Raw genomic sequence first — 21,180 nt, forward strand, 5'->3', positions numbered from 1 at the left:
AGCCATATTTTAAAATTATGACTGTTATAAGACTTGTTAGCAAGTTACAGATGTGAATTGTGTGAAATCACCAACTCTGAAGTCGGCCATTTCTAGGGTTCAAAGGTAGGCTTTGTCTTCTGTTTTCAACTTGGTACCAGTGTGAGTGGCTAATACATAACACAGCTGGCAACAGGGAAGGAGAACCATGAGGAAAGGGTGTGCAAGCTTAGGCATCACTGAAGTTGTAACAAATCACTGGTTACAGAGAGAAACTGAAAGTGTTGGTGCACAGGAGCCACTTGGAAGCACAGGGCTCTCTGCCTCTCAGTGTCTCATCTCAACCCAATTTCTTCTTCCATCCACCTCACTTTCCCCCCTCAACAATGCACTAAGTAAATGCTATCAGTAATTTTATACCAACTTCACTTCAATTAAAGAATAGTGACAGCAAGCCCCAGGCCAAGGAGGATGAAAACTTCAGTAACTACTGGACACAGAGAATTTAAGTCTGCATTATCCATTTTTCATTCATTACATTATGACAAATTATTTATGGACTATAATAAATTAAACCCTTTAATTAATAAACTTGGAGAAAGACCATGAAGTATCTGGAGTGACTTAAGTCAGCCTCTCAAAATCCTAACAACTACTAGCACAGAACACATGTGTAAGTAACCAAAGACATGAGCAAACAGTGAAGAAAAAAGGAAACAACGCCTTCCCTTTAAGGCAAACCACACTAAAGGTTGCCAGCTCAAAATATTTTTTGGGGGGTGGGTCTTTCACACTGCCTTACTGAATTGATTTCCTGTTGTGAATCCTGCAGATGTTGCTGAAGAGGTCCCAGCTGTGCTTTCCCAGACTCTATGCAATGCTCAAGCTCTGCAGTTTCTTGCTGCAGGCGACTCAGCTCCTCTTGGGCTTTGGTCAGTTCATCTTCATAAGCTGAAATCTTTGATTCCTGGCTTGTTATTTCAGCCTTCAGCATGGCAATCTAAAGCATTAATAGCATTTAAAGTAAAAAAAAAAAAAAAAAAAAAAAAAAAACCCACACCCAAAAACCCAAACAACACTTCCAAACACATCCAAATACTATTATTTATGACCAGAAATAGTAAAAAAATCTCATAGCTGTTGCAGATATTATAGATCATACCCAAATGAATAGTTAATTCTCTACTGGTCTCAATAAGAAGAGAGTATTTTAGCTGCTCTTCTGACCAAAACAGATATTTCTAGTATTGAGAAGATAATTTCATATCTTAAAGAAATACAATAGCTACATAAGTTGATATTGCTTTAACCACTAAGAAATCAGTCACAGTAATTACTGGTTCTAACTACATTTATATTGTAACATAATTTTGCTAACTGCTTTAAGCCTTATTTGTATATCTCAATATGTTTGTTGACACACTGACACTAAATTAGGAACACTGAAGCAAGTGATGTATTTCCTATGCTCTGTTGGTCACAAAACCTTGACACTCAGGCTATTTATTCATTAAAGGTTTTTTCCTGCCCCAACAACTGTAACTCTGCAAGGCTGAGCTCTTCAAGGCAAGGCATTTATGCTTCCCACACGTACTGGCCACCAGACCTTACCAAATGGGCCTCCTCTGCACACTTCTGCCTGATGTCATTAAGTTGTTCTTCCAACTTGGCCTTCTGCTCATCAAGATCATTAAGGGTTTCCTGTGCTTCCTGTTTCTGAGCTTGCAGCTTCTGCAGATTACTGCTCTCCCGCTTTACTTCATCCTGGAGATCCTGAAATAAAACACATCAGCTTGACATTTGTTCCCTCTCTCCCCTTAACCACTGAATTCCACAGTACAAACTGCAGTGCTAACCCAGATTTCAAAGTATCAACAAATTATCTTCCAGAAGCTCACATGGATACCAGACAAGCAAGCACTCTCAGATTCTAATTCAATGACATAAAAATAATCAGCTTGCTTGCCTTTGCTTTTCTTCAGTAAAACAAATCTCGCTGAAGTATTGAGATCCTACACCAACACACAGATGAACTGTTTTCCTCCCAGAGAGGTCAGGTTTTCATTCTGAATTTCAAAGTTGTCTTTATTCAGGCTGCTACAGCGTCTCTATCTTGTGCTTTAGCACGATGTTTTACTGAGTTTCTTATCAAGAATACGGACCTGTTGGAGTGAGCCCAGAGGAGTCCATGAAGATGGTCGGAGGGCAGGAGCACCTCTGCTATCAAGACAGGCTGAGAGAGCTGTGGTTGTTCACCCTGGAGAAGTGAAGGCTCCACGGAGATCTTAAAGCCCCTTCCAGGAACGAAAAGGGGCTTGCAAGAAAGTTGGAAATGGACTTTTTATCAGGACATGGAGTTCCAGGACACAGGGGAATGGCTTCCCACTGACAGAAGGCAGGTTTAGATGGGACATTAGTAAGCAACCCTTCTCTGTGAGGATGCTGAGGCCACAGCACAGGTTCCCAGAGAAGCTGCGCCTGCCCCATCTCTGGAAGTGTCCAAGGCCAGGTTGGATGGGGCTTGGAGCAACCTGGGATAGTGGAAGGTGACCCTGCCCATGACAGGGGGCTGGAATGACATGGGCTTTGAGGCCCCTTCCATCCAAAACATTCTGGGATTTTGTCATAATAGAAATCCTTTATTCTGCTCCTTCCCCCTTCAAAAACATATGGCCAAAAATAGGAACTGTTTCTTGGAGCATGATGAAAGACCATTAACCCAAATGTACTGCCTCCTAGGACATTCCTGCCTCCAATTTTGCAAGTATCAGCCAAAAAGTTATTTTCTATGTACCAGTACAGGTAAAAAAAATGCACATTTCATACACAACTATGTGGAATCTTTTGATTTATGAAAGAGCAGCAAGTATGTGTCTTGTGTTTTAAGTACATTAAGTAGCATCATAAAATAATTAGCTCATTTCTGAGCAACAGAAATGGTTATACTTCAACAAGCTGCAGAGACAAGACTGAAAAACATGTCAAGGAAAGAATTTAGGAAGAAGAAAGAATTGTCAAAGTCAAGAGGAAGAAATAATACAAGGAGATCAAAAAGGATTAATACAAAATGAAAAGTATTAGATGTAAATAGAAGATTGCAACCTTTCTGAGAAAACACAGCAATTTCAAGAATAATCATCAACAACTAAAAATGAACAGAGAGCAAAAAAAAAAATTATGGAGGATAAGAAAGCAAGTAGATGTGAAATTCTGATTAGATCATACATTTGTGAGCTGCTCTAAGGCATAATCCTGCTCTCCTTTTCTAGGAGTGTTTTGTTTGGGTTCTTTTTGGTGAGGGAGACAGTTTATCCATGTGCTGTGTGCTAACACCTCCACATAATGAGGACAAAAAGCCAGATAGGAATAGAAAGGCATATGATGCAGCAGTCAGATGCTGGGGAATTAGGTAACCTCAAGACAACTGGAGATTGCTACCCAAAGATACATCACAGATGCTTTTACGTCAAAAATCAACCACAAAACCATGCAAAAAAATCTCCCAAACCGGAACACAAAAAGTCCCCCACAAAAATTCCCCAAATAAAATCTGAATTTCAGTGAAGAGTATGTCAGTACACAGCAGTCAGACTAGGAAAAATGCTGGTTATTTCTAAGCCATGAGAGAAAAACCAGCGTGCAAACAAAAAGCTCTCAGAGCAGCTACTGACTTGAATAATTGGGACACTCTTGATCCATTCATTTTCACATGGCTTTGAAAAGCAAGGATCAGCTGACAGTTAGCACAAGCAGTGGAGGAAAAAAGTCACAGCTTAAAGAGACTTCAGCCTCCTTTTTCCTAGAGGAAGCAAGAATTCACATCCACATAAGCTAAATATAGATCACCTCCACTTTTGTCTGTCCTAGGCACAGCAGTAGAGAAGCACTGAAGAGACCTAACTAAGCCTGATGGCTGCCAGAAGAGAAAAGAAGGAAAAAAACCCAACCAAACCCAAAACCTGTGGTAGTTTTTGTTCACATATGCACCTAACCTCTCCAGAATTAAAGGTTGCAGTAGATACAACACACAAAACTGGCTATCATACTCAAAGATGCCTCTTCATGAAGTAAACCAGGCTCCAATTAAGCTTCAATTTCAAAGAACACCCTTCAGCATAGAAGCAGCATCTTAATGTTCAAGCACTGAATGAGACTCTAAATGAGAACCACTAATACTTGAGGTGTTACAAACTGCCATTCTGATGGTAATAACAATCCTTGTATTAGAGTTATGATCATTGTAACTCTTTATGCCAATATAGTGTTGGATAAGGAAATTTAGGAATCTGTATTTCCATGGACAATGGATTTAATAGTCTGCCAGCCTGTCCTTCCCAAGACAATTCATGTGCTAGAAAATGTCAAGCCTGCAAGAGGACAAAGAAGTAAATCTTCACTGACTTTCTAATGGCATGGGTACACTGCAACAGAGAAAAAGAAAATCCAATTCTGAGGGATACTCGGGGCACATAACTTTGAGGAAACACCTCTTAGTCTCTGCTGCTAAAGAGCTGATATTTTAACTAGCACATTAAACCCCACCAATATGCTACATCTTCCTTACAACTCTTTTTCTACCTTTGCTTTTTAGTACCTATTTACACAGTTTAGAAATTATTTTATAGAAGAAAAAAAACTGTCATTCTTTCCCTCCTCCTATACAAATCAGTTTGATTGATCACTGACTGTGGCTATATTTGAGATTACAAACAGGTCTGTGGAAGGAATTCTGGTATCAGAAACCCTGAAGTGTCGTGCCAAAAAACTAGCTTAAAACAAGGAGGCACGTTAGAGCAAACTGTTTTTTTGGTAGACCATCTTTAGAAATGTCCTCATTAGAATAAAACCTGAACAAAAATGCATGAGGGAAAGATATCCTTAATCGATCCCATTATTCTCTGAAGTTCTAGAAAGTTTGTGGAAACATGCAGGTCCTCCACCAGTCAGGAATAAGAAAAGGTAAAGGGCCACCAGATTAAATAAATGCTGCAGCCATTTCCTGTTTCATCCTGGAGGTTTCTCATTTTTCAGACAAGCCAATAATAGATTGTTCCTTCCCTGCAGACTGGCAGAACTCTGTAACTATATTTAACCAATAGCCTGTGTGACCACTAACAGGTTAAAGACCTGAGACAGCTGCTCCCAGCACCACTGCTCAGGATGCAGAGACTCAGGGGACTCTGTGATGCTCCTGCCTATCAAACACACATGGATGACACTGGAACATTCAAGGTAAGGTTTTTATCAAGCTTAAAAACCTTTTGTGCAAAGGCATCAGAGAACTCAACCCTCACATCAGCCAACACAGATTCCAGAAGACATCAACAAAATAATCCTGTGTGCAAAGCCAGGAATACCCCTGAGAATTCTGTGAACAGTGGGAAAGGGAAATCTGCAGGGTGGGGAGAGGAATGACCCTGGAGCACAGGCATGGGCAACTTCCCCATGCATTCCTGCAGCTGCAGGAGCTGCTGCCAGCATGACCAACAGGCCAGCATCTGATTATCTCCTCAAAGGTCACACTATTAATTACCATCCAGACTCCAAGGATATTCAATAACCCTGCACAAAATTCACAACTCTTGCAGCACATTAGCTCCTTTTCAGCCCAAGAGAAATGGAAATGCCGAAATCTTGCATTATTTGCTCTTAAGTAAAGATTATGGAAAATGATAGATTCTTAAAATAAATTTAGAAATAAATACAAGTGGTCAGATATCACACAAGATTTTTTTAAAACAACAACTGAAAATTTAACTGGTTTAACAATTTAATATTGCTTTGCAATATTTAATTCAGAGCTTGGCTAGTCTGTCGGCACTCTGAACACTGATGCTGACTGCATAATTTTTAACATCTGCAAAACACTTGAAAATTTAGATTTTCAGATATTCAAGAAATTCAGTATCATCCTTTCAAATAAAAATCAACAGATTCTTTTTTAAATTGACTTATATTAGGCAAAATTAATTTGAAGCAACATTTCTCCTTAGCTGGTAATTACTGTGCCTGTTAAGAAGCAGCCCGATACACAAGCCCTTTTAATTCAGCCACTTAAGTTTATTAATTAATTTACAGTGCTACAGTGTCCTCTTTAGTTTTAATTACACAGTAGATAATCTTGCTTAAAAAAAGAAAGAAAAATCTAGCCTTTTGTAAGATTTTTCATTTAAAACTCCATGCATGCTATATATCCTACAGGAGCTTGCACATTTATATAAATATATACAACCCCAAAATTATATAGAAAATACACTTCAAAGTGCATTCTTTTTCTTAGCTACCAGGTTTTTTTCTTTTTACTGGATAAGTGACATGATCTAAAGACTCAGTAATCCCACTGTCATTAAAACAGCACATGGTGCAATTCAGCAATATCAGGTGTCTGAACAATAATTTGGTGGTTTATTTACCTGGACCTCACTTGTCCTCTGCTTGATGGCATCTTCTTTCTCCTTCAGGTCTTGCTCTACATTATTCTTTTCCCTGGAAGACCAGCAAACAATGCAAGAATACTTAAGAACATCAGCTACAGCAGGTACAGTTATCCAGCCCCCTAAGCCTGTATCTCTCTTTAAATACATAGTGAAACATTAAACAAAAAAGATGTGAGGGATTTCTGCTTTCCAGATTATTTACAATCAGAAGCCCACAGAAGTGTTCTGCATAAACCCCTCTGTCTTTCCACCAACTGCACTCCAGCGATAAGAATGGCTCAAAAATGGAAGGGGGCGGGAGGCAGAAATCAATGAAATACTGTCTCCAGTGATCTCACTGTTGCTATGGAGCACTTGTCTAATGAAAACTGCTGGGAAAAGTGGGAGGGATTGCATCAGATTCCATCTATTAACCCCTGCAAACACAGCCATGCCTATGCTCACAGCAGGCAGGGAACACTCCCACAGGCCAGCAGAGCCCATTAATGCCCCTTGCCTGTCAGATTTTGGATCTGTCTCTCGGGAAGCTCAGGAAGGAGCAGGAAGGTTGGCTTGGCTTGCTGGAATCACGATCTGCTCAGACACTCCACACAGAGTGATCTGCTGTGTCATATCAAGCCTGCCTCTACAGACATTTATTCAAGTTTAAGTGACTGCTGATGACAGGGGAATTATCATCAATAAATTCTCATCAGTCAGACATAACAATAGCTTTAAGAAGGGGAACAAACCCATACAACTCAGAAGTGTTACTGCTATAAAAAAATCATGAGTGTTTCTCTCTAGACAGCATATGGAATCTTTTCTCCTTCTGTAGATGCAGAAAAACATTAAGCATTACAGTTTTTACACAATCTTCTGTAGATACATACTTTCATAAGGTCTCTGCTAATAAACCAACACACACACTTAAGTTAGAATCTGAACAATAAACCTAACATTTCTAAATGAAATACCATAGTGAAAAGCTATTGGATTGTATTACTGGTATAAACCAAAATTACAAAACTTCCTATTTTAATAGCAGCAGATTGTTAATCAATCTAAAACTATTTATTTGTTTACTCTTATTTGATACAGAAGAAAGCATTTCTGTGTTGAAGTAAAGCAGGTCTACTCTAAGTTCTTTACTCAAACTGAGGAAGTTTTAGTTTACTGCTAAACCACACACAATGGAAAACAAAAACAACCCAGATGTCAGATCTTAAATGAATATTTGCTCTGACAAATAATTACTATAGATTATACTCTGCTATTATTTTTCTCATTATCTGATTAAAGAGATTAAAGAGGAACTTCCTGATTATGCCCAAAGGGTAAGTTTAAATGAAAGGAAAAGGAACGATGTGGAAAGAGGAACTTTGAAGATCAAGGCTATTTATTCTGTTAAGTGTGATCCTTCAAAATAAACGATCACACTTCCATAAAATTCATAAAATAAATTTCATAAAATTTGTCACTCTCCATTCATCAGAAACTGGAAATTCTAAAACAATCTTTTTCTTTTCAATCAAAGCTACAGCACACTCCTCTACCTCAGTAAGCACCTGTAGCATAGTTGTACTTAGATATTTGAAGCATTCCTACACAGGCTTGAAACAAGCTCTGTTGCTTTGGCTTCCATAACTTCACATGAACAAAGGTCTCAGTAAAGCACTTCTACAGATCTATGTACAAATCAAGCTGAAAAATACCTTCAAGCCCTCAAACACTCATCAAGCACAGCCACCATTCATTTATATTCTTCCTGATTGATGATAAAAAAGAGTAGGAAAACAAATACTTGTTATTTTTCCTGCTGGAGTGGGAAAAATGAGCAAGAAATAGAACTGCAAGCAGGAATGTTTGGTTAATATACAGCATTTATACATTACTGTCACTGATGTGCCTGAGACTGTCAGAGATGCAGATCACTTCCTTTGTATTTCAACACAAGCCAGGTACCTAAATCCTTGCAATCTGGACTAAGCAACAGGATACAACACCCACCCACTGGCACTTCCATGAGCCAAATCAGAGCACAAACAATGAACTGGAAAGAATCAAGTGAAAGAAGTATTGTCAGGCAGAACAAGAAAAGCTTAGGCAGCAGTCTCAGGCAAAGGAAAACAATCTGAGTGCATATAGTCTGCACATAACACATCCCATCCTCCCCCCAGAAATGCCTCTTTGTTTCAAAGAAAAGACAACACAGAACTACTTAATTCACTAATTCTTCTGAATACCTCAATTTCTTTTACAATCTATCTGCTATGCCCCTTTAGGAATGTTCAACAACTGAAAGAAACAAAGACAAGTAAGAAAATTGATTTGTTGGATATGACTGATTTCTTGGATCATAAAGTCCCTTACTACATCCAAAAAAACAACCCAAAAAGAATTGTGGTCTTGCCAACAAAGGACACTTGTAACCAATTCAAGTCAATTTTTGAAAGCAATACAATTTCCCTATGCATTTTAATAGCAGTCAGGTAGGGAGAACCTCATATCAAATAAACTAAAAGCAATGACTAATAGATGGTTTCTCCCATATAGATGCTTCATGATTTACCAAAACCCTAAATTTAATACTAATTTGTGAATGGAGTAATTTATAAATGGGAGCCAGCACATTGCAAATATCTGTCATACCTGAGAACTGCCAAGTCCCTGTGTCAGCAGAGGTGTTCAAGCCAAACATTCAACCCTGGCTGGGCTGAATCACCTTAGATGCAAAAGCAAAAAAATCATAGTTCTTTCCCATAATAAGATGATGACCACTCACAGAGCTGGTAGCATTATCTACACTCATAGTTGCCCAATATTTTTTATTTTCACATATATCTGTAGTTGTGGGAATTCCTAATGTAGTAGTACTTCAGTTTGGCAATACTAGAAAAAATGCCAAAGGTTTGCCTTGTTTCTTCTAACATTTGTTACTCACAACCACTTTGCTGCAACAGCTCAGTTACTTCGAAACCAAAGGTTGAGAAGAAATGATCTATCCTACATCCTAAAGTTCTTTGCTAAGGTGACGTAGATCTCTGAAATTTGAAACAAAGGTTTGATGCAAGTGTATGGAAGGGAGAGACTGTCCTGTTTTTCTGGGGGATGTTTTGCTCTTTTATTGCTAGCAAGAGACCAACTCACCAGCTTTATGGTCCTTTTAACCTGATTTATACTTTAAGACAATTTAAATGTTGCTATCCAGCATATGTGAAGGATGACATCTCTGGTGAGATATCCCAAGTTAAGCTCAACTACTCCTCAGCTTAGAGAGGAATGTAGTGTCAGTAAAGCTTGAAGAAATTCCATGAATTTGTGGGCCAACACTAACTTTGAAAGCAAAAAAGTAAAGCTGGGTTTGCTGGGGAAGAAAACGGTTTTGTGGCTTGAAAAAGAATGGTCCAGCCTCCCACCAAGTTGATCAAGAAAAGGTTCAAATATCTTTCTAAACATATAGTGCAACTGAAACAGAATTTAGAGACAGCAGTGCAAACAGGCTCAAAATGATGCAGGTTCCACAATGTCCCAAGGCAGATCATTCCCCCCACCACAGGGGTATTATCCTCCCTAATCAGTGTTCTGCATTTTATTCTTCATCTGATTCTCAGCCTCCCCCTACCTGACACTGTGTTCATCAAATTAAGATTTACAAAGCTATTGGCCACCAGACCTCTTTGCCACACAAACTGCTGAGCCACAAAGACATCACCTCTGTATTCTTTGCTCAGTCTCTCCAAAAGCTGTTCTCCACACATTGTCGTTCTTTTGGCCATTTCCTCTCCTGCCTTTTTTTGTTTGTTTGTTTTTTGATGTGCACTTCAAAAATAGATTCAAATTCCATTACTGGGTCTCAAAAATGTAGCTCTTGGACACTTCTCAATGGAGTCAGAGACAAGAAGTCATGTATTGAGTCCAACAGCTAAACAATCTATCTTGTTTAATAATGAACAAAAATAACTTCAGTTTAAATTACATTTTTATATGACAACTATCAAGGCTGAAAGTGTACTTCACCAGTTGTAATAGAAATGTGAATTTACCAAAGATTAAAAGTTTCCTACATTTAGCACACTGTTAATCCCATTCTGTTCTTAAGCTCTAAATCATATCAAAGTAAATTTCCCCTTTCTAAAAACAAATACACATTAAGAGTTGCCTCTACCCTATCTTCAACAATCTAGTATCATTCAATTTAAAATAATTGCCAATGTGCATTTTCCCCTCAAGAAATGGAAGTAGTGACTTTTTCAGGGCCATGGTTCCTTCATACCTCACAGTAAGAAAAGAAAACCAGACTCAAACAGACTGGCTTGTGTGTTAGGCTGCAAGCCCACCTACTGAAAATCAACTTCAGCTAAAAATTCATGCCAGCCAACAATTTATTTCTTTCTGAGATACCAAGAGTAAATATACACAGTTGCAAATCCTATCTCAGGTTAATAAATGTGAGTGTCCAAAACTGGAATTAATATAAACTGAAGAACAGTGGAGGCAGAGCAGGGAGAAGCAAGGAGGCAGTGGGAGTAATAGGAGAGAATAAGCAAGTGAAATGAAAAAATATTTATGCATTTAGGAAACAGACTGTGCTCTGACACACTGCCAAGTTAAATCATTCCCACAAGTGACATGAATTAGAGAGGCAGATTTCACCATGACAAAGCACCCGCACTTAAAAAATAGGAAAATTTACTGTTCTTAATAGAATTTTCAGTGGATTTATGATAGTAACAAGAAAAACACTGAAGAAAAATACTTGCTGTCTCAAAAGCATTACCAAGACTATAGAAAATATATGAATTAGATTTTCTTAGTCACTGGAAGTCATCTTAATTACCTTAGCAATAATTAATGGAATCCAAGTGTCTGCAGACATCAAAACAATTTTTCTCAGTCCAGCAGTTTATTTTATTACACAAGAGCAACATCCCCATCTTTACCCCCATCAAAACCCTAGCAGAGGTCCATGCACAGTCATCTTCCCACTCCCTATCCTGCATACTTACTGATCTTTTCCATCTCACTTCCTTACTGCCACCAAAACCAAGTCCCTGGAATGCCCTCTACAAATAAAAGGTAACTAACACCATTTATATATGGTTCCAGCATCCTAAAGACTTGCTCCATTCACATCTGCCAATAAAGATGAACAATGGAGAATATTTCCAGGTCAGGCTGCTGAGATACACAGCTCTCTGAAACACAACCTGAGGGCACAAGGGACAGACTCTTCACAGCCCTGCTGTCACTAAGTGCACTCATGTGAGTGAACAGAGAGCAGCAGTGTCACACAGTACTACAGACAAGCTGAGCCTTTACTCAGCAGAGTACTACCACCTGCTTTTCTCTTCTGCACTGAATTGGTTTTTGAAAAACAGTAAATAGTACAACTGAATCCAAGGCAACTTTGGCTACTCCTCCCTTACATACCTCTGCAGGTCCACAATTTCATTGTTTAATGTATCAAGTTCTTTAATTGCGGAAAAATCTGCTACAGAATTCGGTCCATGAGTACTCTGAAAGATAAAAAATAAACACTGTTAGTCTAGAGCTTATTCTATTCAACTACTACATTCATTTTACTTTTTGTGGCAACATGAGCTGTCCTCTTGTAACAACTGCTGGTAGCACTGTATTTCAAACCTTCAATCTTTTAGAAACCCCAGAAGAGTACAGATGCTGTATGAGCAGAGCACATCACACAGCCAAAGCATGGAGACAGCCCAATTCAAAGAGTTTGTCTCCTGCACACCCTTGAAGACACCTTCCACAAAAGCACAGGACTTCCTAATCATTCAAAAAACCACAGAATCTTGTTCTAGAATAAGTCTCATCTTACAGCTAATATTTAGATGGTTTTCTAGCATCCATTTGAGAGAGGTTGCTTGCTACTTTTATATTTCTTCACCTTGGTGATCCTCATGTTGCAGAGTACAGACAGTGATTTGCAAGGATTTAAGGGATACTGAGCTGGCGTGACACGAAGCTCCAGAGCACTCACTGAAACTTTGATAATAAAAACTCACAGGGTAATTTACACCCATGAGTTCCCATTTGCTTAATGTCTTTATAAGACAATGACTGTAATACAAACTATTTGTTTCAAAAAAAGTACACATAAACGGATAGAGAACAAATGCTGAAGACAGAAATTACAAATGCTGTAATTATTCTTCTGTGCCTTGCCACAACACAAACATGCTTAAAAAGCAACAGCCACTGTAGGTACCTCCAATAAATACATCAGCTCCATCAAGTCTTGAATAAAGCATCCAGGACAAACACCACACTCCAAGGACATATGTATACATAGAATTTAAAAAGGCAAGTGATACCCCCAAAATAACACAGAAGTTTTTAAATGCTTAAGTTTCTCTACAGATGAAGCAAGATAATATTAACTATGTGCTTACTCAAACTGATACTCTGGGGAAGAAAAAAACCAAGAGCTATGAACACCTAAACTGTGAGCACACTGTGGTTGAGAGTACTATTCAGCAGAGCTACAGACTATTCATGCATATTTTACTAGGACAAATGGTATGAACTGGGAATTAAAAAAAAAAAAAAAACCAACAAAAAACCAACCAAAAAACCAACTATACAGGTATTCTTAAACTGGTTAGTGTACAGCTTCTCAAATGGGCAAACTAGCTATAATGTTTAGTCCTGCTCCACAGGAATTACACAGGAGTTTTGCTGAGTTGATCATGGCATTCAAAGGGGAGTTTTTAGTTCTCCTATGACAAGGATAGAAGGAACACATGAAAATATTAGCTGCAAACAATTTGTTTTCCATGCTTCCTTCTTTCACCAGTTAAAGAAATTCTGCACACTAATGCCAGCACCAAATCTGAGGAAAATGTAGTTCAATCTTATTTTCAATTGCTCAGGAGAACTGGTTGGGGGCAGGAACATAAAAGCCAACATTTTTTAGCTTCAATATTAACAAGGACAAGTTAGAACCAAAAGCTGCCATTACTACACTGTAACATGCATGCAAAACAGCACCTCCAGTTTTTAGCTCAAAGTCGTAGTAAAAAGAAATTCCCATCAAAATTCTTTGAGAGGACCTTACATAAAAGTTTAATTTTTATGGCTTGTCATGCAAGTGGTGACTACAAACAATTCTGGGTCAGGAAACACAGCAACAAGTTTTAAACCACAATGGAATACCATTTTACTTACTGGTATTTCTGCTATCACCTTTGTATGGGTCAACTCAGAAGATGAAGCCTAAGATGGTGTTCTGGGTTTTTTTTTTACCATGTATGCCACATCACATCAAGAAAACCAGCAAAAAGCCTATCTCTGCCTACTGACTCAATCCTTTGAGTTCAAATCTTGAGCAATAATCTTGGACAAAAAGTTCTTTCATATCAACAGGACAACACCTCTTTTGAAAAAAGTTCAAAATGAGCTAAAGGTTCAGCTCAATTTAGTAAAAAAACCTCTTGTTCAGGATTTACAGAGCTAATTGAAAGCTAACTTACCTTCTTACACAATGTTCTTACTCATCACTTAAGTTAGTAATGAAAAAAAATCACACTGATGTCTTTGAGAGTTTTACAAAATCAATTTACATCCACAGAACAGCAGTAACCAACATCTAATGCTTTCTAATCATTCAATTTTTGTTGATATCTTCAGTGGGTATTAATCCTTATGAAAACTGCCAAATGCCACATTGGGCTACTACCCTGTCACCACTTCCCCTGCAATTTCACCAGGAAGACACAGCATTTTCTGTTTTCAGTTTAAGCAGCCCACAGGAGCTGCCCCAGCGGTCTGGGCTCAAGGGAGAACCTTGGGGTTACTCTGGATGAACAACACTGGAAATCAGCAGAACTTGAGCTGCAACACATGGTGACACCTGAGAGAAGTGCAGAGCTCATTCATGACTATGTGAGTCTTAGGAGGATGTTCATTATTAAACCAACAGACAGTAAATATTAGAAAAGCAAAGTTTCTCTAACCTTGAGAAAGCAGAGTTAACAAACTGACAGAATAATAAGGATGAAAAGCAGAGTGGTGCAGAATGGAAAAAACAGTCCAAACTAGAAAAGAGACATAGAAAGGAAAGCAAACATACAAAAAAGATTAGTAGAGTTGCAAATAAAGCAATTACTTTTTAAAAACAGAATGTAAAAACAAATTAGATACCAGTTACAGAAACTCAAAAAAGTAGTGCCAAATTTTGAGTTTCATTTTTCCAGGTGTGAATTTTTCATTCTGTTTAAGAAAGCTGTAGAATTAGGTCAGTGTATTGCACAACCAAGAAAAGGTAATTCACTTCAAACTTCAAGATGTGTAAAATACATAAGAATTTGTGATGACCTCTACCATTCTGATAGCTACAAATTGAATTGCTGAGGTACAGCTAACTGCTGGATTAAGATAGATGGCAACCAACAGACTGTGGAGATATCTAAACAATCTGTGAGGTATAAAATGGAGGACTATTTAAAACTTTAAATAACTCTAAACCTTTAGTTCACATTGTTTCCAAACTTATTAAAAAAGATTGATGTAGAAAAGGTAACTGAACACATTAGGAGAAAAGCACTGAACTTGTGCATGTCACTTCAGATGGAAACTCAAATTTCTTTAAAATGGCAGCAAAGGTTTATTCTTACAGAAGAGAAAATAATGCTCTCCCAACATAAGATCTCTCTGCTTGGTTGGCAGGTGTAATAAATGACAGCTTCATTTTGAAATATGGATGGAAGGTTTTTGTCAATTCTTTGCACCTAAGATTTCTCTTCTTCTTGATATTATGATAAATTTAAGGTATGCCAGCACTCGAGGTTGCTTCTTGCGTAGCCTTTGAAATTAACATTATTTGTTTGATATGTACACCAAAAATGCCAAATCCATCCTTACCTTCTGTAAACTGACACCCCTGTCTGAAGGTGGAATCATCTCTGGAGTCAGAGCCTGAGGAGGATCAATGCCCTTTGTTAACTTCTGATTAATTAAATGGAAAGCCAAAGCAAACTGTTCCTTTGAAAGCTTCCCACAGTCCTTGGTGTCACAGAGAGCCCTGTACAGAGATGCACATGAAATAAAAAAAAATCCTCATTTCTCCAAGTACAGCCATATTTAGTGTAGTTACTGTAATTTACAAATGTGAAAATTGCTAGGGTGTATCTCCTCTTCTAAAACAAAACTAAAGGCATAGGAAACATCACTCAGACACAGCCACTTTCACTTTGCATGTTGAGGCCCACAGCTGTGCTCTGGTGAAAAGCACAATCAGGGCTGCAGATCACTAGCAACACCTTTAGAACCAACACAAGTTTATTTACATTTTCCTGATTTTCCTAAATTAGCAGATGTGTTAACCATAACTTGGGAAAAAAAAAAAAAGTTGTTCCGATCAGTGTGCCTGGCAACAGCTCATAGCACAGAAAGAATTAAAAAGCATTGAGTGCAATGAAGGTGTTTCTGTAATGAATAATGCCAAATGAATGCATAGCTGTAAGGAAAGACATGTTGTAGAATGAGATGGGACATAAATCTTGCATGCTAACAATTTTATAGAAACAATTCCCTTTCCCTGTACATGAGCAGGATCAGTGATCAGACACCTGTAATGATGTGATTCTTAAATACACACAGATAGCTGAAGTGCAGTATTTTTAACAGTCTGTGTTCAGGTATAAACCTGATTTCCACACATTTCTGTCCCAGAGCAGAAGCAAGTAAGTTATCACTGGTTATACAAAGGCCACGCTATTATATACAGAAATGCCACTTTCAGAAATGCCAGCATAGCAGGAAGTGAGAACTATGCCATCATCTACACAGCTGTCACAGGGGAAAAAAAACCTACCAGATATGTGCAAGGAGAGCAGAAGGCAGTCCTGTTTTCAGGAATAGTTCTCTGGCTTCCACACCTGACACAAATCCATCCATGTCCTTGTCAGTTTTCACAAAGATCTCATCGTACTTAATTTTGTCTGCAGGCGATACAACCCACTGAAGGGGGGTGAGGATGGAAGGGAAAAAACCAAAACCACAACACTAAGACACAGGCAAGTTTTGTTTCCAGTTCAGACTTACATAATTCAAGGAATACAGCACAGATTTTAAAAAAGTGATACAGGTGCTAGCTCATGAACCAGTTTCATCCTCCTAAACAGACATGCACAGATCCTCAAGCAACTGGACAAGTAGAAGCATTTCCCTCAGTAAAGCATCCAGGCTGCTTGGTGCCGCTCTGCCCCTTTGCCTGTACAACAAAGGCATTCCTGGGAAGCTGGATCTCTTCCCTCATCACTGTGCTCAGTCACAGTCCTGCTGACTGTCTGGCTCTATCAATTTTATTCCCCTTTACACAGCTGGGAAGCTTTAGCTGGAGGGACTGGAGAGCTGCTCAAGCCCAGGTTGTTAATAGTTGGGCACATTTTAAATTGAAGAATTTACACCTGAACAAGGTAAAGGTGGGAATTAGAGCCACTTCTGTTACTTGAGCAATCTTTCACAACATCCAGCTAATATAAAGATGTCTGGGGTTTTTTGAGTGAGAACAGCTTCAAGTGCATGTATGGATACTAATTAATTTCACTGCACACAGACAATTAACAGATGACTCCTAAATGGTGCTGTATATAAACTCACCCAGAATGACACTGCTTTGCAATACATACAGCACGACTTACCCTCAAGGCAAGGAAATTTCCAGGTTAAAACTTTGGCACCTCCAAAATTAAGATGCCGGTTTCTTACTGATTACTCAAATAAGGGTACCCAAATGTCCAAGCTGCATTAAGAACCACAGTTCTTACTTAAATACCCTTATCAATTTTTTCTCTTATTTTAAATATAACAAGTTATATATAAGCTACTTGGAAAGACATTTCCCAGCTTCTGAACTCTAACATGATGAGGAGTAAATAAGATGCCTGGGGAGGGTAAGAGGCATCAAGTTGCCCAATAATCACATTCAGAACAAAAATCGAATCTCCTGTGTCTAGGTGGATGTGCTGCACCTCTTGTTTTCTTTTGCCATTGCTTTCATTTATCTATTCCATTTTAATTCATGTCTTCTCCAAATTGCACACATGCACACACACATGACTGCCACAATCTGTTTTAAGAAGGTGTCTATATTCCAATCAATCTTCATCCAGAAAACTTGTGCTCTGCAGATGTGTACCTGGACCACCTTTTTTTTTTTTTTTTTGAGCTTGAAATAATTTGTTCTAAAAATATCTTCAAAATCTGTAGTAAACACTATTTTTTATCCAATTGTTTATATCTGAAGGCATCTAGGAAAAGTAAAACAGGGTAAATTTTACACCTGTCCATCTGGTCTTCCCATCAGCCTCCAAAAACCAACCAACAGGGCAAGAAGCAAACTAAAAACCTGCATCAAGTCTCTTCATACAGGCAGTCTCTGAAGCACAGAGCTAAGAGCAGAAACCTTCTAATCCCCAGTAACTTCAGAACTGTACCTGTGTTAATGGTGTTTTGGCAGCTAAAATGCCCACAGGTGGCAAGGACTGATGAGACTCTTTGGTTGAAGATGGTATTAATGGCATTGCTCCTGGAACACTGAGAGGTTTTCTCTTGGATGGTGGCACCAAAGCTGCAGGCAAGGACATTGGCACTGGTTCTTTCTCCAAAGCACAGTATACCAAAAACATGGCCTGAACAAGAAAAAAAGGTGTGTGGATGTAAATATATTAGAAATATATATACATATATTTCTAGAAATATATATATATATATATATATATAAGAAATAGAAATATATAAGAAATAGAAATATGTATATATAGAAATATATATACATATATTTCTAGAGAGGGGCTAAAGAATTAATTAAAAAATAACTTTGTAGCATTTTTTCATGATGTTTCTCCTTCACAAGCCCCTCAATTGATACAGTTCATTGCCTTCCAAATTGCGTTTTTCATTACCAATTTCTTTTGCGGATCAGTGCTTAGCAAGTGAAGTTCAGTATCTTTTAGAACATTAAAATAATTTTCCAAGCTTGAGCCAGTACTTGCGGAATTTTACTTGAGAGAAGACTTCAAACACTTTAATTTATCACCATTTCCCCAGAAATTGCTCCACTTAGCATTTAATTCTTTTGTTGTGGCCATCTCTAATTTAACACTTCTTACATTATTTCATCAGTCCTGGCTTTATTAGTGTTAAAATTCTAACTTACTACCAACTTTCTACTGCTTTACTACAAACATTCCTCAAGGATACCTTGAGGCATTCAAGTTCTATAAATACTGAAGGTTAAGGTAAAACTCACTGCAAACACTCCGTGTCTCATGGGACAACACATCTCAGGTGTAAGTTTTTAATGGCTCATCTAACCCACAAAGAAAGTTACTGCTGTGTAGTGAGACACATTCAACAAACTGACAGAAACATTAAACAGCACTAAAACTTGATCAAGGACTCTGAATAAAGATAATAAAAGACCCACATAGTCAGAAATTAATACAAAGTGCATCTATTTTAAACCCTGCCATCAGGCTTTCAAAATCCCAAGATGCAGAAGATACTTACAACTGCAAACTCATCTCGATCCAACATTCCATCACGGTCAATATCACTCAACTCCCACACCTACCAATAAAAAGCAGAATATAGGCATCTTTGACTAAACTGCAGCAGTTTCCTACTTAAAACCTCATTAAAAACAAACATGAGAACAGCCTCCCTCCACCATAGCTCAAGTTCTATTAACAGCATTAGTTTGCAGTGAGCAATGTAAATTCACATAAACCACACAAAAACAGAGAGATTCTTAAGTTGGAGACAGAGGCGCCCTGCCTGACCCAAGTGTTAAAGAGGACACATAACTGATAAACTGCAGCTGGAGGTGATCTATCCAAATAGCAAATAAATTTTGTTTTTCAGTTCAAAAGTCACACTCCATAAGATCTATTTACTAGTTAGGCTCATTACCACAAATCTTCAATTTGAAAAACAGGTATTGCTGAGTGCAGCACAGGTACTACTTGTGAACTGACAATTAAGAAGAAAGATATTCTTACTCGTCCTAGGATATCCACTGGCAGTTTTGAGTTGAGGAGCACAGGTTTCACCTTATCCCCTGACAATAGTCCATTCACTGGATTTAGGCTGTCAAAAATAGAATCATACTTGACCTTGTCTTCCAGCTGCAGGGGCAGAAGAAAAGTATTACTTACACAGTCACATTCATAGCCTAAGAAGCAGAAGTTCTTTCAAAAGTGTTAACTTTTTTAAAAAATACACATTGCAGTTCCTGATGCTTATAAGAAAACATCAAAAAGATACTATTTTTAAGTCAGAGACTCATCAAATCCCTGTGAGATTTCTTCTTCAATTATTTTCATGGCTTCATGTAACAACCTTTTTTTTTTTTCTTTATTTTAGATTTCTAAACATGAAGAGATTTCCCAAGAGTCAAGTGTTCTTATTAAATTAGGTCTATTAGCCCAATTACTAATTTGAAAGGAATGGTGACTATCATACTTTAGAAATGTAGCATTAGTTTTTCTAAGAAAGACAAGTTTTCCTGCAAACCAGAAAACAGTTCCAGGTAACAGCTAATATTTAGTTTACCTTTACAGCCCATGGTAGATCACTTGATGCTGTTCCACTGAGTAGCAAAGGACTACTAGTATCAGTCTAAGGAAAAACAAGGCAAAAAAAACCAGCAGACACATTAAAAGAGATGTGATTCTCACTTTGGTAAACCACCCCCTTATTTGAGAAGCTGCTTCTCAAAGCCAGAACTGCATTTTAGTCATAGCAAAATTCAGAGCACAAAATTTAAAATGAACGAATACCACATATCTCCAAATTATACACAATTTTATATTCAAATCCCCACTAGAACATGTAGCAGCTCATTCCATGTTGCTTGATTTTTTCCCTATTTTAGGGCCCCATTGCCCTACAACATCACCCCCTGAAGTGTTTGGTATTTATACCAAACCTTCCTAAATTTTCACTTAAAAGCAGTTCTTAATAATATGTTCAATTAAAAACGAAATCTTACAAATCTTGGTGGAGGAACAGGCAAGTTAAGACTACTCAGGGAAACATCCAATCCATTCTGTGCACAGGCTACAAGTCGAAGAGCCACAAAAAATTCCTACAGGGAAAAAAAAAGCAATTTTGAAGGGTTTATAATATGAAAATATATATTATATATTAAAATATGTATTATATATGAAAATATAATTTAATAGATAGTAAAATTTCAGAAGAATTAAGAGCTTTTCTAGTATTACTATATATATATGAAAAGTTGTGCATGGCTTCAAAAGGGTTCAGAAAGTGACAGAAAGCAGCAGCCAGCAAATGCTGGATTCCTCCAGTAAGAAAAAGTTTGCAATTAATTTTCCAAGAATTTAGTAACTTCCTGGCCAGTGTAGTCAGTCCTCAGCACTCAGTTCTTCTATAACAGAACAGTGAAAATGTGAAGTGTAATTGCAGCTGTTCATCTTGGAGGAACTGAGCTGATCCCACAAATGGTTAATGGAGTAGAGAAAAACAGAAAAATGAACCAAAAGAAGCCCAAAAACCCCCAAAATTGTTTGGTAGACATTACAACCTCCTCCTCTTCCTATCATGGGAAGAAGCAGTTCCCTCTTCATGGACTGTTATTTGTATTTCAAATCAAACAGCAACACACATTAGAACTTGTGGTAGCACCACTGAGATGTAAATTTTGTCCTCACACTGCTCATTGCCACAGCTTGGGGAGGACAACTCCAAACAGAATGTAGCAATGTCAAGTCCACCAAACTTAAAGTAATAA

The 21,180-nt window shown here is 37.9% G+C and overlaps 1 protein-coding gene across 10 annotated transcripts in view; it reads right to left on the reverse strand.

Annotated features, from left to right (window-relative positions):
• EPS15 (epidermal growth factor receptor pathway substrate 15) overlaps positions 1-21,180 on the reverse strand; it is a 67,013-nt gene that overhangs the window by 14,191 nt on the left and 31,642 nt on the right. For all 10 annotated transcript variants that reach the window (XM_068198715.1, XM_068198717.1, XM_068198714.1 and 7 more), the window contains 11 exons: positions 20,416-20,511; positions 19,977-20,042; positions 19,424-19,549; positions 18,933-18,992; positions 17,858-18,052; positions 16,234-16,379; positions 15,282-15,441; positions 11,829-11,914; positions 6,393-6,465; positions 1,591-1,752; positions 782-979 (listed from right to left, as the gene is read on the reverse strand). In XM_068198715.1, coding sequence (XP_068054816.1) covers positions 782-979; positions 1,591-1,752; positions 6,393-6,465; positions 11,829-11,914; positions 15,282-15,441; positions 16,234-16,379; positions 17,858-18,052; positions 18,933-18,992; positions 19,424-19,549; positions 19,977-20,042; positions 20,416-20,511 — 1,368 coding nt within the window. The remainder of the gene's footprint in view (positions 1-781; positions 980-1,590; positions 1,753-6,392; positions 6,466-11,828; positions 11,915-15,281; positions 15,442-16,233; positions 16,380-17,857; positions 18,053-18,932; positions 18,993-19,423; positions 19,550-19,976; positions 20,043-20,415; positions 20,512-21,180) is intronic.

This window comes from Anomalospiza imberbis, chromosome 9, assembly GCF_031753505.1.
Source record: "Anomalospiza imberbis isolate Cuckoo-Finch-1a 21T00152 chromosome 9, ASM3175350v1, whole genome shotgun sequence".
Classification (NCBI taxonomy): domain Eukaryota; kingdom Metazoa; phylum Chordata; class Aves; order Passeriformes; family Viduidae; genus Anomalospiza; species Anomalospiza imberbis.